Source organism: Somniosus microcephalus, chromosome 2 (assembly GCF_052327205.1).
Source record: "Somniosus microcephalus isolate GS21.2 chromosome 2, FLI_Smic_1.0, whole genome shotgun sequence".
NCBI classification, from domain to species: Eukaryota; Metazoa; Chordata; class Chondrichthyes; order Squaliformes; family Somniosidae; genus Somniosus; species Somniosus microcephalus.
In genome coordinates, this window is record NC_140988.1 from 103,647,905 (window position 1) to 103,663,400 (window position 15,496).

The 15,496-nt window shown below is 43.5% G+C and overlaps 1 protein-coding gene across 8 annotated transcripts in view; it reads left to right on the forward strand.

Moving 5' to 3' along the window:
- The window catches only part of arfip1 (ADP-ribosylation factor interacting protein 1 (arfaptin 1)), a 253,443-nt gene that overhangs the window by 219,649 nt on the left and 18,298 nt on the right, over positions 1-15,496 (forward strand). For all 8 annotated transcript variants that reach the window (XM_086011848.1, XM_086011876.1, XM_086011866.1 and 5 more), the window contains 3 exons: positions 1,041-1,153; positions 9,946-10,167; positions 15,270-15,427. In XM_086011848.1, coding sequence (XP_085867974.1) covers positions 1,041-1,153; positions 9,946-10,167; positions 15,270-15,427 — 493 coding nt within the window. The remainder of the gene's footprint in view (positions 1-1,040; positions 1,154-9,945; positions 10,168-15,269; positions 15,428-15,496) is intronic.

Below are 15,496 nucleotides of genomic sequence, written 5' to 3' on the forward strand. Positions count from 1 at the left end.
ATGGTGGAAGAAATGTTATTAGATGTATTTAAACTTTCACGAAGCACAATTGGCACACCCAGTTAATGTAACTTGATGATGCTATGTGTCACAGTATTTGCATTTACAGAACAATATTGTCACGAGTCACTTCCACATGAAAATGTGCTTACCCATAGTGAAAATAATTCAGACTTTTATTTTTAAGGAGCGGTAGGAGGAAAAATTCTATAGTGTTTTTCTTTCTCATCCTTTTGTGTTTCAACCAGCACAAAGCTGCTTAAATGAATATTAGTTCTTGTCTTTGTAGCATTCTCTTTCTCCTGTTCTGCCAGCAACGTCTAACTTGCACTAAAATCATGTGGTGGGCTACAACTGAAACATATTGTCACGCTGTGATGCAAATATAACCACGTGTGTCTTTATATAATTTATTGGCCTTTGTCCATATTTCTATTGTCATTAACCACATTAGTTCTATTATATGCAGAAAGTGGAAAGGGACCAGACTAGAATTTAAAAGTCTAGTATTTTCACTGCAGTGTCTTTTCCATCTCCAGTTTATTCCCATGCTCTCTCCCTCTCCCCCGCCACACACAACTTCCTTTTGAGATGTTGCTGGGGTATGTTCCTTTGGCGCTAGCAGGCCTCTGGTACCTCACCCACGGTTCCAGGCAGAATTACCACCCTTGTGCTGTTTTGAGGCTAGAGCATGGCCTTTGGCTGTCCAGCTACTGCTCCCAGTATCACCTGTTGTTCATTGCGAATCATACACAGCCACTTGGGCTGCTGAGCTATATAAATCTGTATGTAAGCTTCAGAATAGGAAGCTTAAGTTGACTGCAACATATACACAGTGAAGGTGGGTTGGAGTAGTTGTCCTGTGTTCATGTTCCCTGGCTCTGTTTTTGCTTTGTCATCTTGATTACTCAAAGTCTTGGGTTTTCTTGTTTAATCCTACTTTAGTTGAATGTGTTCTTTCAAGTTAATTCTGTCTCTTGAGCTTTTTGTGTGACATGTTATTTACATATTGACTGTATATGTTGCTTCATTTAAAACAGGTGGCGTGAAGAGCACTCCAAGTGGTCCAGTTGTCATCACAGATGATCTATCTAAGAATATTGCTCTTGAAAAACTTGAACAGGTGAAAAAATGGAGCATCAGCACGTACAAGGTACGTGGTGTGGAGCTGTTTTCCGTATGTTCTTAGCTGGAATATAGCGTGCAATTGTTAAGTAAAAGTGTAGAAAATGGCTCCTGGACATTATAATAAAAGGCTATGTGGTTTACATTACCTGCTCGTAATATTGTACTATTTAGACATGTACCTTGTAGCCACCTGTGCTTTTAATAGTGTCGACTTTTAAGGAAATATTGGGGAGAACAGCAATGAATTGTTTCTCCAGTATGTTAAAACCATTGTACAGCGTTTATATGCAATTGAGGAAAGTAACCTTGATTTGACTTTTTGGATTCCTTAAACTCAAACTGCAGCTCCCTACCCACCTAAATCTTTTGGATCCTTGCCTTGTCTCACACCATTTGCCGGCCAATAAAAGCAAACCAGTGACTTGTTCCAAACCTCTGTTATTGCTACTTTTGAGCCAACAAAATCTCAGTGAAATTACTGTTATTAGTTAAAAAGCAATTGTGACCTGTCTGCACCTTCAACGTGTTAAACTTTCGTATTGTGTTTTGTAGTACTTTACACAATTTCAATTTATTTGATTAACAAACTCCAGTCCATGTCCAAAGGTAATGTTAAATGTATCCTGAAAAGTACAATGTTATTTTTTATTGTGTAATAAGACTGGTGGTGTTGTAAATTTTAAGTGATGCCCATGGAGCTGATTAGTGCAATGTTAAACAGAATGTTTGATTATATCACCATTCTTATTCCCTTCATAGCTCATATGATGCTGGTGTGTAGTACACTGAAATATTTGAAAATGCCATGACTTTCTTGTCTTTGAGAAGACGTTTACATGAATGGTAGAGCTTGTAATCACTTCCAAGATTACATTATTCCCTTCTAGTTTGTTCTAATAGGTTGCTTTACACGAGACATTACTCTGATCGACTAGGACACAAAAAAGCTTGGGGAGTTGACTTAAAATGTTTTCAAAGATGGCATATTTTCCCTTTGGTTCTGTCTTATGACTTGTTCTTTTTTGTTACCAAAGCCAATTTGAATTGAACTAATGGGCCAGAATTTACAGTCGGTATGATGGCATACTCTGAGTATGCCGTCATACCTCCCTTGAAATGGACAGCAAGTCAAGCACATGTGCTAAATCCTGACGGGGAAATCCTAATTGCTGGCGCAGAGTTGGGCTGATTTCCCACCAACTGCCCAGCAATTACATATGAAAATTTTACGGCTGGTGCAAACGGGCACAGGGCCTGTTTGCACAGCGTAAGGGGATACCAATCCAAGTAATTTAAAAAGTTATGAGGCTGGAAATGGAAGCATTTTAGGATTTTGTCCATGAAAAGTATTTATTGTCCATGTAAAGTTTGGAGGAAGCGGTTGCTACATTGAGGGTTTTATTTTTTTGCATCAATGTGGAGCATAAGCTTAAAAAATCCATCCAGAAAGTGGAGAAAAGGGGAGAAAAACAAACCTTCATTATTAGAGCCTTCCAGGATTTAATGTGCATAAACATCTGTTATAAATAATGAGAGACCTTCTGTTTGCTGATTGGAGCACCAGCCCACATGATCCCAGGGACGCTTCCGCACATGGTGTGCCCCTGGGATCCGTGGGTCACTACGCTGCTCTCTACCCGCAGCATCTGACAGCAACGTCTTGGAGGTGTGTTCCCAGCAAGTAAATGTGTATTCTGGTCAGGTGCCGGCGGCGTAATCCGTAGTTACGCTGCCGACCGCAAAATCCAGACCATTAAATATATTACGGTGGTAAATGAAGACCCAACCTCCTTTTACTACCATAATTCAGCCCAGCTATATTTAATAATTGATGTTAAGATAACCTAGATTACCTCGGGAATAGATCTCATATAAATGCCCATGTTGATATATAAATAAACCCTCAGACTAATGACTGTTACCCTGCCCAACCTCCCCTGTCCAAATCACATTGCAAAACATTTGCAATTCTAAACCAACAGCTACTGCCTCCAACCTTTGATGACTCCACACCCATAATCCTCATCTATCAAAATTCCTGGCCTCACTATTCTGTGAAATTGAACTCCCATATCTCTGAGAAACTGTTCTCTCTTTGTTCCAAACATTTCTGTTCCCTCAAACAACTCAATTCTCTCTAAAGCCCAAAACTTGAATATTGCTCCTTTGTCTGGAAAGGTTTTTCTATCATCCCTCTTCTAAATAGGATTTGAGAAAAACTTGTCTGATAGGTTACAGGTGAGAGGTGGATCACCTTTCTTTGCCTTAAACTTTGCTGGCTTTCTCCATATTATCAATATTATTCTGATCAATAAAATGAGAAAAATGCTGGAAATACTCAGCAGGCCAGGCAGTATCAGTGGAGAAAGAAATAGAGTTAACGTTTCAGGTCGATGACCTTTCGTCAGAACTGGATAAGGTTAGAGATGTACCAGTTTTTAAGTGAGTACAGAGGCAGAGAAAGGGGAGGGGAGGAAAGAACAAAAGGGAAGATCTGTGATAGGGTGGAAGGCAGGAGTGATTAAATGACAAAAGGGATGATGGTGCAAGGCAAAAAGGGTGGTGATGGGCCTAGAGGAGCTGTAAATGGCAACAGCAGAACCATTACCTACACCTGCTATCCGAAAAAATAGGATCGGTGGTTGTTCTGATTAATGCGCCACTGAATTTCCATTCTTCAAAGCTTTATGTATGCTATCGCACATGTTTGAAATTAAAATGTATTGTCCAGTCTCCTACTCTAACTTATTTTTTCCCAAGACCTCAAAACTCTTGGGCCTAGAAATTCAGTTTGGGCCCGCCAGCTCGCTTGCGCCCAGAAGTTACCGCTGCGCGCGGAGCCACTTGCGCCCGCTGGAAATTCAGTTTGCGCACCCCAAGTCGAAGGCGGCCGCTATTCAAAGGTGTGGCCGCCCCCGCTTGGGGCGCTGAAACTGAATTTCGGCGCGCTAGGTGCCGCAGCACCACCCGCTGCGGAGCGGCAGGCTGCAGTACTGCAGGCCTTCCTCCCTCTCTTAAGGGGGAGGTGCCTGCAACAGCGAGATCGCCGCTCGCTAGTGCCGGCAAATGAGCCCGTCACCACGGAGAAGTGCCGGACTCCCGGAAAACAGCCGGCAATGCCGCGGGGGGGGGGGGGGGGGAGGTAGAGGAGGCCGGGGAAGGAGGTGCGGGCAGGCGGCCGCCGAAAAAGCGGCCGGCCGCACCTCCACCTTAACTCGCCCCACTAACGCTACAGTACGGCCCCGTTCTCTGAACGTTGTTTGCGGCCGCTGCGGAAGAGGCGGCCGCTACTCAATATGGCGGTCGGGCTGGTATCGGGGCGGTAGCAGGGCACTGCGCACACCGATGATGTCATCGGTGGCGGCGCAGCGCTACTGGCTAACGCCGCCATTACCGCAGCGCTGAATATCGGCGAAATCTCAGCAACTGGCGCAAAAGCCCTCTTTGGGCGAAAAGTGGGCACAAAGCCTGCTGAATTTCTAGCCCTTAATTCCTTATCTCCCTTATTCTGTCCTTTCTCATGCAACTTTTGAAATCCAAGCTTCGAATCACCAATCACTGCTTCTGATTTGCTTGGTCTTCTCTTTTAAATTTTGTTGATATTCTGAATTATGGACCTTGACTTCGATTTCTCAATTTAAAAAAAATGCATGTTTCATAGATGCGCTGTTTTTTTTTAAAATATACATCTATAGAGCTAACGAGTATGAACAAGATAGCTCCACCCAGTCTGTTGGAGCTCAGATTATGGCACCAGTATGAGGCTCCGAGGACAGGTTGGCAGAATGAATAGACTGAATAGCAATTAGCTTTAGATAAGAATCCTGACAGCATCATTTTCTGGTGGTCAAAAACTGAATGTCGGTTAATGTTTTTCTATTTCGCATTAAACGGAACCTGAAATCTTGTATTAAAGTAGGTTTAAGAGAGAAAGGGAATCTGATCAGAAGTTTTATAAATAGCTGTCACAGTACGTACAATGATGCAACTTTAGAAAGTAAGATTTGACAGCCTACAAGATAACGATCTTACCAAGTCAATTACCATATCATCCTACTTCAAAGATCAACTATAATTAACGTCACTGAGATTTATGTGTTCACACCTGTCTGCTGCCTTAATTAATGCCTTTATTCAGTGGCAACTGAACAGAATATTCTTAGGAATTAACAACTGAATCAGCAGTTGCACAAATTATATCAACCAACAAGGTGGAGATTGCATAATTTTTATTATTTGTATAGAAAGATTTCAACAGTGTAAAATTAAATTAAGCAGCCAACTAGCTGAGTCATAGTATCCTGCTGTCATCAAGGATCCAGGATGTCGGTAAAGCAAAACTGAGGAGGTAGAGTGGGTTGAAAGCATGAACGCAGTTACAGAGCCTGTGTTTCAGTCACATTCTTGATGGTGACAGATTGTGGAGAGAATCAAGATAGGATTGTTGCTGGATCATGGAGATTGCTATAAATTGTCAAGAGTCATATGCAGCACCAGCCTTATGTGCAACAGCAGCAGCAGTATGGTGTTTCTAATTGACAATAGTAGTGAAAAAAATTTGAATACTTCACAATACTGATTTTTTTTTTAATCGGATTGGAAAATTAGTATATAAAAATTGAAAGGTGGGAATGCTAAATTTTTAAAAAGTGAAGAGACTGACTTTTCTCTCCATTCCTTTTTTAATGATGGATGATTCTCATTAATTCCTTTTTTTTCCACCTGCTTCCTCTGCCTCATCTGGCATCTCTGTAACCAGTGTGGCCGACACATAACTTGTGAGCCTCAGGCAGCTCTTTAATACTTTGGGTGGGATTCTTTGGGGAGCCGCAATCATGCACGCTTTACTCGTGTGCTGTGGCTTCGAGAGGAGGAAGCACCATTTAGAGGGGACGGGGCACAAGAGATGCACCAAGTTTGGGAGCAAGACAAGAATGTTCTGAAGAGTGGTGGCAAAGGAGCAGGAGGCAATGTAATGAGTAGATGGCAATGTGGTGTGCCAAAATTATGATACAAGAATGGTTCTGGGTTTCAATGCCAGCTTGTTGTTGATGATGATGAATTTGGGGTTTCAGGCTTAATAATGGGTAGTGTTTTTAAAAAATGTTGGTGCTGAGTTGAAGTGTCTCCTTTATGGGGTCCAAGGCCAAGGCTGTGCCATGTCACTGTTTTAAAAATGTTGGTGCTGAGCTGAAGTGCAGCTGCATGGTTTTTGCACCGTCAGTAGCACATCTGAACATAAATGGTTTGACCTCTGTAGAATGGATGGCAGTGGAAACCCACTGTTGGTGTCACTCTCCCAGGACCCAAGTCATAACCTAAGAGTTTTAACACTTACAGCTCTTTTCCAGGTACAGTTCTTTCTCCCCCACATAGCTTGAGCTCTGAAAGATTGATGATCCCTGTCTGCAAAACTTGTGTGCTTTGGTACAGGTAGACTCTCCTTTATCCGAACTTCCGAAAACCTCTGAAAACCGAAAGTTTTTTCGTTCAGCGTAAGTCGTGCGCACGACATGACAGGAGTGGTCCTCCGGGGCCCAGAACAAGAGTTCCTGCAGATTGTCGACACGCCGGCCTTCGCTCTCGATGTTAAGTGTGACTGAGGGAGCTCTGCCTTTCCCTGTGAGCAGGGCAGAGGATCACAGAGTTCCCTCCTGGGTAGGAGATTGCAGGCCGAGCCGGGCAGTGTGAAGGAGGTACCGGGAGAGTGAACCCAACAATACAGCGGCCCGTCCGATAGCTGCAGCGGCCTGTCCGATATTCTTCCCCCCCCCCCCGACCTGATTTGCGGGCCAGCATAGCGTAGGAGTCAGCCAATATCCGGCTTTCCCACAACTGGCGGCAGCAGTCGAGCCCCAGACCCCCGCTAAGTCAAGGAATTCAGAGAAGCAGGAAGGGGAATTAGAGACGGAGCAGGGGGAGCTGTAAACAGACTGTGAGCGGCAGCACAGAGAAGCAGGAAGGGGAATGAGACACGGAACAGTCGCAAGAGTAGCCTGAACTTTTAAAATTTATATTAAATACAAATACTAATTACCAAATTAATTTAATGTTCAGAGTTTCCCAGCCTGAAATAATACCTTCTGAAATCCGAAAATTTCCGGAAACCGAAACACAGCTGGTGCCAAGGTTTTCGGATAAGGTATAGTCAACCTGTACTTAGTTTACAGTCAGTGAATAAGCAGAGTTTATGACCGATGATATTGGAATATAAAACTTTAATTCTAATCATTCTGAATTGATGAAATCTACCTATTTCTGAATATGGATCTCTTGCCAACATAGACTTTGACAGATTAACAGAAAATGCTAGAAATACTCAGCAGGTGTGGCAGCATCTGTGGAGAGCGAAAAAGAGATAACGTTTCAGGTCTGTGACCTTCATAACTGGAAAAAGTTACAGATGTAACCGGTTTTAAGCAAGTACAGAGGCAGGGGGAGAGGAGGAAAGAACAAAAGGGTCTGTGATAGGGTGGAAGGCAGGAGAGATTGAAGGACAAAAAGGATGAAGGCACAAAACAATAGGGGATGATATGGGGACAAGTAAAGAAACAAAAGATGGGTCTAGAGCAGTGGTTCATAAACTTTTTTGATTGAAGGACCTCTTTTCAAATGGATTAGTAATCACGAACCACCCCCCCCCCCATCTAAATTATTATATTATATAACACTCATAATATGAAAGTGCTGCATGTAAAGAATGTTTTAATAATGCTTTTAAGAAAACGGGTATTTACCTATGGATATCAGTGAGGTGGGTGTGCCACACTATCAATCAACTTTTTGGCACCCACTGCCAGCTTTGGTAACTGCGGGTCTACCTGGCAATCTTTGTACCGCTCTCTGCGCTCCTCCACGCACATTCCCCTCCTAGATGAGACAGCAAGCCCACTCTGCACCACACCTGTGGTGGCCGCACTCCACTCCCAGCTCACACCAAGCCTGCCTCCGGCTGCCGCTCATTCGCTTACTCTTGATCATGTGCGTCGCCCCCCCAGGGCCAGCCCTGCTCGTTACTCACATTATTTCACCGACCCCCTGCAAGGGCCCTGGGTCTATATACCCAATGGTCTAGAGGAGCTGTAAATGGTAACAGCAGAATCATTACCTGCACCTGCTGTCCAAAAAATGGGAGCAGTGATTATGATCTGAAATTGTTGAACACAGTGTTGAACGGATCATCCTCCGCCATTTCCACCAACGCGATGGCGTATGTGGAGTTAGGTCACAGATCAGCCAGGATCTCACTGAATGGCGGAACAGGCTCGAGGGGCTAAATTGCCTACTCCTGTTCCTATGTTCCTATGCCATCACCAAACACATCTTCTCCCCTTTCAGCATTCCAAAGGAACCATTCACTCCGTGTCATCCTGGTCCACTCTTCTATCACCTCCAACACCCGCTCTCCTTCCCATGCAAGTGCAGGAGATGCAATACTTGCCCTTTCACCTCCTCCCTTCTCACTGTCCAAGGGCCCAAACACACCTTACTGGTAAATCAGCGATTTAGTTGTACTTCTATCAATTTAGTATACTGTATTCGCTACTCACGATGCGGTCTATTCTACATTGAGGAGACCCAATGCAGATTGGGTGATTGCTTTGCCCCACACCTCTGTTCAGTCTGCAAGTGTGACTCAGCTTCCGGTCGCTTGCCATTTTAATTCTTTGCCCTACTCACACTCTTGATGTCTGCCTCTGTTCCATTGAAGCTCAACGGAAGCTCGAGGAACAGCACCTTATCATTCGATAAGGCACTTCATAGCCTTCCGGACTCAACCTCAAGTTCAACAATTTCAGATCATAACCACTGCTCCCATTTTTTGGACAACAGAGGCTGGTAATGATTCTGCTGTTGCCATTTACACCTTCACTAGACCCATCTTTTGTTTTTTAACTTACCCCATTGCCATCCCCTTTTCCCTTGCACCATCATCCCTTTTGTCTGTAATCTCTCCTGCCTTCCACCCTATCACAGACCTTCCCTTTTGTTCTTTCCTCTTTCCTCCCACCTGCCTTCGCTACCTCTGAGCTTACTTAAAACCTGTTACATCTGTATTATTTTCCAGCTCTGACGAAAGATCATCGACCTGAAACGTTAACTCTGTTTCTCTCTCCACAGATGCTGCCTGGCCTGCTGAGTATTTCCAGCATTTTCTGTTTTTATTTCAGTTTTCCAGCATCCGCAGTATTTTGCCTTATAGGCTTTGGCAGACTTCACAGCTGAATTCAGCCATGGAAAAAAACCACTTGGCTGCCCCAGTCTGTTTTCCTCTATAAAAATGGTTTTAATGTTACTGGGCTGAAGACGATGGCTTTGATAGTTGTTTTACCCCAGTTATTTTCCTGCCTCTTGGAGGTGTTGATTCTTGCTGGTGTATGTTTCTGTAGCTTTGGCAAACCCTCAGTACTTTGACCAAAAGTGGCAATCAGGAGCAGCTACACTGAATGTATTTTTCCCTCCTCCCCGGTAGTCCACAGCATTGAAGCCATTGTATGTCCCAACTTAGATCAATTAAGTAGACACACATGGGAATTGAGCTTGGAAACTTTTGGTCTTAGTATGGCTTAGTGCTATACTAAATGGCTTCTTTGCCTTTTGGAATTTTGTTTAGCTGTTCTATGTGTTGAGTAATAAAACATCTCATGTTAATTAGTTAAATTAATTGAAATGCTGGTAACCAGCAGGCATTGGACATGCAACCATGGTGACTTAGAAGCATTTTTTCTAAAATGAATGCGTTCTCTTTTTGCCAATGTTTTCCCCTCAATTATTTGTATTTTGGCAAACCAAGTTGTTTTATCATTTTTGTTGCAGTGCACACGACAGGTCCTTTCTGAAAAGTTAGGTCGTGGCTCAAAGACTGTGGATTTGGAGCTTGAATCACAGATAGAAATACTGAGAGACACCAAGAAAAGGTATGAAAATGTCCTGCGACTAGCTCGGCAAATGACAACACAGTTCTACCAAGTGGTACAGACACAGCGGCAACTTGGGGACGCTTTTGGAGAACTTAGTGTGAAGTCTCCAGAACTCCATGTAAGTACTCTATTCTTAAATACTTTGACTGACTTACCCATCTAAAAGTAACTCCTAAAGAGATAGTTTTGATTGTGAGCTCTGTTGAGACATTAATGAGCTACACCATGGAGTGGTAGCTTGTGGGGTTTGCATGCATAACTTCCAGTGTGACAAGAACCTCATCTCAGCAAAAACAAGTTGAAACAAAAGAAGAAAGTTAGATTACCTGTGGGGACTCTTTTTTTCAAGTTAAGGCATCCTTCACACATTGAATTCCAACGTAACCATTTCCTCACGCAATCTGGGCTCTTGGGCTTTATGGTGCATTTCCACTCCATCAGCTCCAGACATACTGGGGCTCTACTCTAGGAGCACATCCTTTATACTGTATGGAAGGGCTTATGGGTGACATCTACGAGTTAGGACATTATGGATTGAATTTTCCTCATCTGAAATTGGACAAGATTGTGGTGGCGATGGCAAGAAAATGGGCATAGACATCTGCTACGATCTCTCTGCTCCAACTTTAATTTCCCTCCCTCCCCCCGGCCAGGACGCTCCCTTCCCCATTCACCCTGTGTGAATGCTGACGGGAGTGGCAGAGCCTGGCCCTTCCGTTCATTTCCCTCCAACCTGTACCTGTTGCCACCAGTCCCCAGGACCCCTGGTGAAAGGTAGTGATAGGCCTGGGGTAGCAATGGTAATAACCCCAAAGTGCATTAGTGCAGGGAGAGGGTATAGTAGAGGCCACCTCTTATCCAATCTTGTCCCCAGTCACTTACCTGTTTGGGCTTTGTTTTTACAAGGCTACAGCTTCTGCATCTTTGGAGCTCTTCTTCCCCTATTAAGGTCCCTTGCTGCCTCTTGTGGTACAATACCAATGAAGTTTCCTCAGTTCCACTGGCAGGCTGTCCCGTAGCAGCAGAAATCCTGCCGAGAGCCTGCCATGCATGTGTAATGAGCCCTGCCCCAGGAAAATGGGTCAGGGTTGCAGTGTTCTCAGAGGGGCAGAAGTCCCATTTTGCCGAAACATACCGTGAAGAAGAAAATACAGCCCTCTCCGTATGTATGTAGGCACATTAATTGAGAGCAAGATCAGGGTCTCTGTGGTTGAATTAGCCTTTTGACATCCACTGTCCAGGCTCACAGGTGAAGACTAGCCCCTTGTACACCAGACATGCATCTGCTCTCCACCATCAGGAATCAAGGGAATGAAAGGGGAGACTTGGCCTGAAGCTAAATTAGTGCTGGTAATAAGGATAGAGGTCTAATTATCATGGTCTAATGTTTACCACGACTCGTGAGCAGTCATTATGTTTGCTGCTTTCTACAAAGTGTGGGGCAGCATTTAATGAGAAAGTTGAAATACATGAGTCACAGGAGCAGCTAATTCCCTGGATAAACATCTCAGAACTGGCATGCCTATATGATTCAGACCAATAGTTTTTCTAGGATCAAGAAGGGGATGTTTAACTTTGGTGTGCCTGATAATCTTGATTCAACTAATTATATTACTACAATTTGATTACTGACCTCATACTCATGGAAAACTCTTCAGTAAATATGTTCAATTACTCCACCTTATTTATTGCAAAGGCATGTGATTCCATTCTTAAGAGAAGGGATAGTCGGGTTCAGCTGGATGTTAGAAAGAGATTTGCCACTACTTTTTGGAGACAGTCTGAGAATTATGCAGATTGGAATTGATCTTGAAGTCCTGCCTCTGGCAGGTTGATGATGAGGTCTTTTATATTGGGAGTTGGAATGGAGATTAATTTCCCAGTTGGTTCAGTTGCCTGTTCTTGGATTCCCCACCAAAATCTAGTGAGACATTTCTGCTTTTTGTTATGCACTCAGGATGTGAAAAGACCATCAGGCCCATACATGCTCACCCTACTTCTTACTGGACTCATCCCCATATTTCCACCCTTTCTCTCTGCCTTCTCCAAAGCCAAAATATCCTTCTCGAGGTAAGGTAAAGAAAGGATACACAGTGCTCCAGATGAGGTCTCGCCAAAGCCTTAAACAACCCTATTATTGTCGCCCTAATTTTATACTGAACAGTCCAGATCGACAATACAACCTAAGACCCTATTCACTTTGGCTGTAACCACCTGACACTGAATGGTCAGTGACCACTCTCTCAATTTTCTCTCTTCCTGTTAGCTTTAGTTTACAGCCGCCCATGCAATACTCGCTGTCTAGATTCTGCGCACCTGGATGTGTAACTACACATTCATCTACATTGAAGGACATTTGCCAATCTTTTGACCACTGCTGCATGACATCTTTTGTTAAACCATGGCTGTGAGCCAATGCAATAGTTTTGCTGCTTGAATAGACCCATAATGCCTTATGGGTCTAAATATGATCTGCTTGGTCTCAGTCCAGATGACATCTAGGTCTTTTGATTGATATGTCATTTTGGAGTAACAACTTCCTCTTCAGACTTTCCCAAATAGACTTGTCATACAGCCAAACCTTGAACTTGATACACTAGTTGGATGCTGACCAAGTTGTGCTCAGATGTGCTAACTGATGCCGTTGTTGAATACTTTCATATTAATCAAGGGAATTGGTATGTTCGTACATGTCCTCATCTCCAGAACTGAACCTAAGCTTGACTGCTTCCTCCTCCTCCGTTTCAGGCCTTAACATCCTACAACATTCTGTAGCTCCTCTCCCGTCCCAGCCCTCATCAGACTTCTCCCCTCTATGTCATGCACCTCCTGCTCCCTTGATCTCCTCCCGCTACCTAATTTCAGGCTACTTAGCTATCTTCCTCAGCCCAGTGTTTGCTGACATCAGAAGCTGCTCCCTCCTAACGCCATGTTTAAAACTACTGTCTTTACTCCCCTCTACCTCGCCGACACCTCCAATAATTCCACCATCTCCAACCTAATTTTCTTCTCGAAGATCCTCAAACATGTCGCCACCCAGCACTGTGTTGATATCTCCCACCACTTCCTGTTCAGAAGACCTGGAATTTGGTTTCCATCCTGTCTGTAGCACCAAGAATGCCACGGTCGAAATTACCAATATCCTTTGTGACTACATCCCTTTAATTTCCTCCCCATCCTTCTCTATTCTCATAGCTTTTGATATGATTGACCACTCTGTCCTCCTCCATCACCTCTCTTTCATGGTCCTCCTCTGTAGTACTGTCTTCTCATGCTTCAACTCTTCCCTGTCCCAACCTAACCAGCACATCTCCTCCAATGACTTCTCCTGCACCTGCATGGACAGCTCAGGAGTGTCCCATTCTTCGTCCCCTCCTTATTTTCACATGCTGCCTCTTTAGCAACAAGAAGAAAGACAGACTTGAATTTATATAACTCCTCTCACAACCAACAGCCAATAAAGTACTTTTTTGAAGTGTCCTGTTGGTAATGTAGGAAAACAGTATTGATAAACATGGGGTCAGCTACCACATGTATGTTTACAATATTCAGCTCCATCTCTCCATTCTGCCCTTAGCAACATGGCTGTTATTGTGCTGCATGGATGCTTGTCAGATATCAAGTCATGGGTTAAACCAGAGTTCCCTCCAATTTAACTTTAAGAACATAAGAAATAGGAGCAGGAGTAGGCCATACGGCCCCTCGGGCCTGCTCCACCATTCAATAGGATCATGGCTGATCTGAATCTAGACTCACGTCCACTTCCCTGCCCTCTCCCCGTAACCCCTAATTCCCTTATCTGCTAGGAAAATGTCTATCTCCATTTTAAATTTATTTAATGTTGCAGCTTCCACAGCTCTCTGGGGTAGCAAATTCCATAGATTTACTACCCTCTGAGTGAAGAAGTTTCTCCTCATCTCAGTTTTGAAAGGGCAGCCCCTTATTCTTAGATTATGCCCCCTAGTTCTAATCTCACCCATCAGTGGAAACATCCTCACCGCATCCACCCGATCAAGCCCCCTCACAATCTTATATGTTTCGATAAGATCGCCTCTCATTCTTCTGAACTCCAATGAGTAGAGTCCCAACCTACTCAACCTTTCCTCATACGTCAACCCCCTCATCTCTGGAATCAACCGAGTGAACCTTCTCTGAACCGCCTCGAGAGCAAGTATATCTTTTCTTAAATATGGAAACCAAAACTGCACGCAGTATTCCAGGTGTGGCCTCACCAATACCCTGTATAACTGCAGCAAGACTTCCCTGTTTTTATACTCCATCCCCCTTGCAATAAAAGCCAAGATTCCATTGGCCTTCCTGATCACCCGCTGCACCTGCATACTAACTTTTTGTGTTTCATGCACCAGGACCCCCAGATCCCTTTGTACTGTAGCACTTTGCAGTTTCTCTCCATTTAGATAATAACTTGCTCTTTGATTTTTTCGGGCCAAAGTGCATAACTTCACACTTTCCAACATTATATTGCATCTGCCAAATCTCTGCCCACTCACTTAGCCTGTCTATGTCCTTTTGCAGGTTTTTTATGTCCTCCTCACTCACTGCTTTCCCTCCCATCTTTGTATCGTCGGCAAACTTGGATATGTTGCACTCGGTCCCTTCCTCCAAATCGTTAATATAGATTGTAAAGAGTTGGGGTCCCAGCACTGACCCCTGCGGAACACCACTAGTTACTGATTGCCAGCCTGAGAACGAACCATTTATCCCAACTCTTTGTTTTCTGTTAGAGAGCCAATCTTCCACCCATGCCAGTATATTACCCCCAATCCCGTGATTTTTTTACTTGATCAGTAATCTTTTGTGTGGAACCTTGTCAAATGCCTTTTGGAAGTCCAAATACACTACATCCACTGGTTCCCCTTTATCCACCCTGTATGTTACATCCTCAAAGAATTCGAGCAAATTTGTCAAACATGACTTCCCCTTCGTAAAACTGAAGCCATCCTGTTTGGCTCCCACTCTGCACCCTGCCCTTCAATTACACAAGAGCTGTATGTTTCAATGGCATCAATCATAGAAATGTTCATCAAATATGTAATCATTGGTATCTATAGCTTGTATTCTTCAGTATATTGAGATGATGCTCTGATATGACAAAGCACTGACTAATTATATTTATTGGTGTGCCCTCTTTAGGCATTGCACTGAATCTTCTGCTGGTCTTTTTGTATATATTTGAATTTCATTCTCTTTACATTTTAGGAAGAGTTCGGATATAATGCTGAAACTCAGAAATTGCTGTGTAAAAATGGGGAGACACTTCTTGGAGGAATTAATTTTTTCATTGCCAGTGTGAATACGTTGGTGAACAAAACTATTGAAGACACATTAATGGCAGTCAAATATTATGAAAATGCCAGGTATACCAAACTAATACCTTAAATAAACATACTTTAGTTTAGTTAGAATATTGATTGAATGTATTGCTG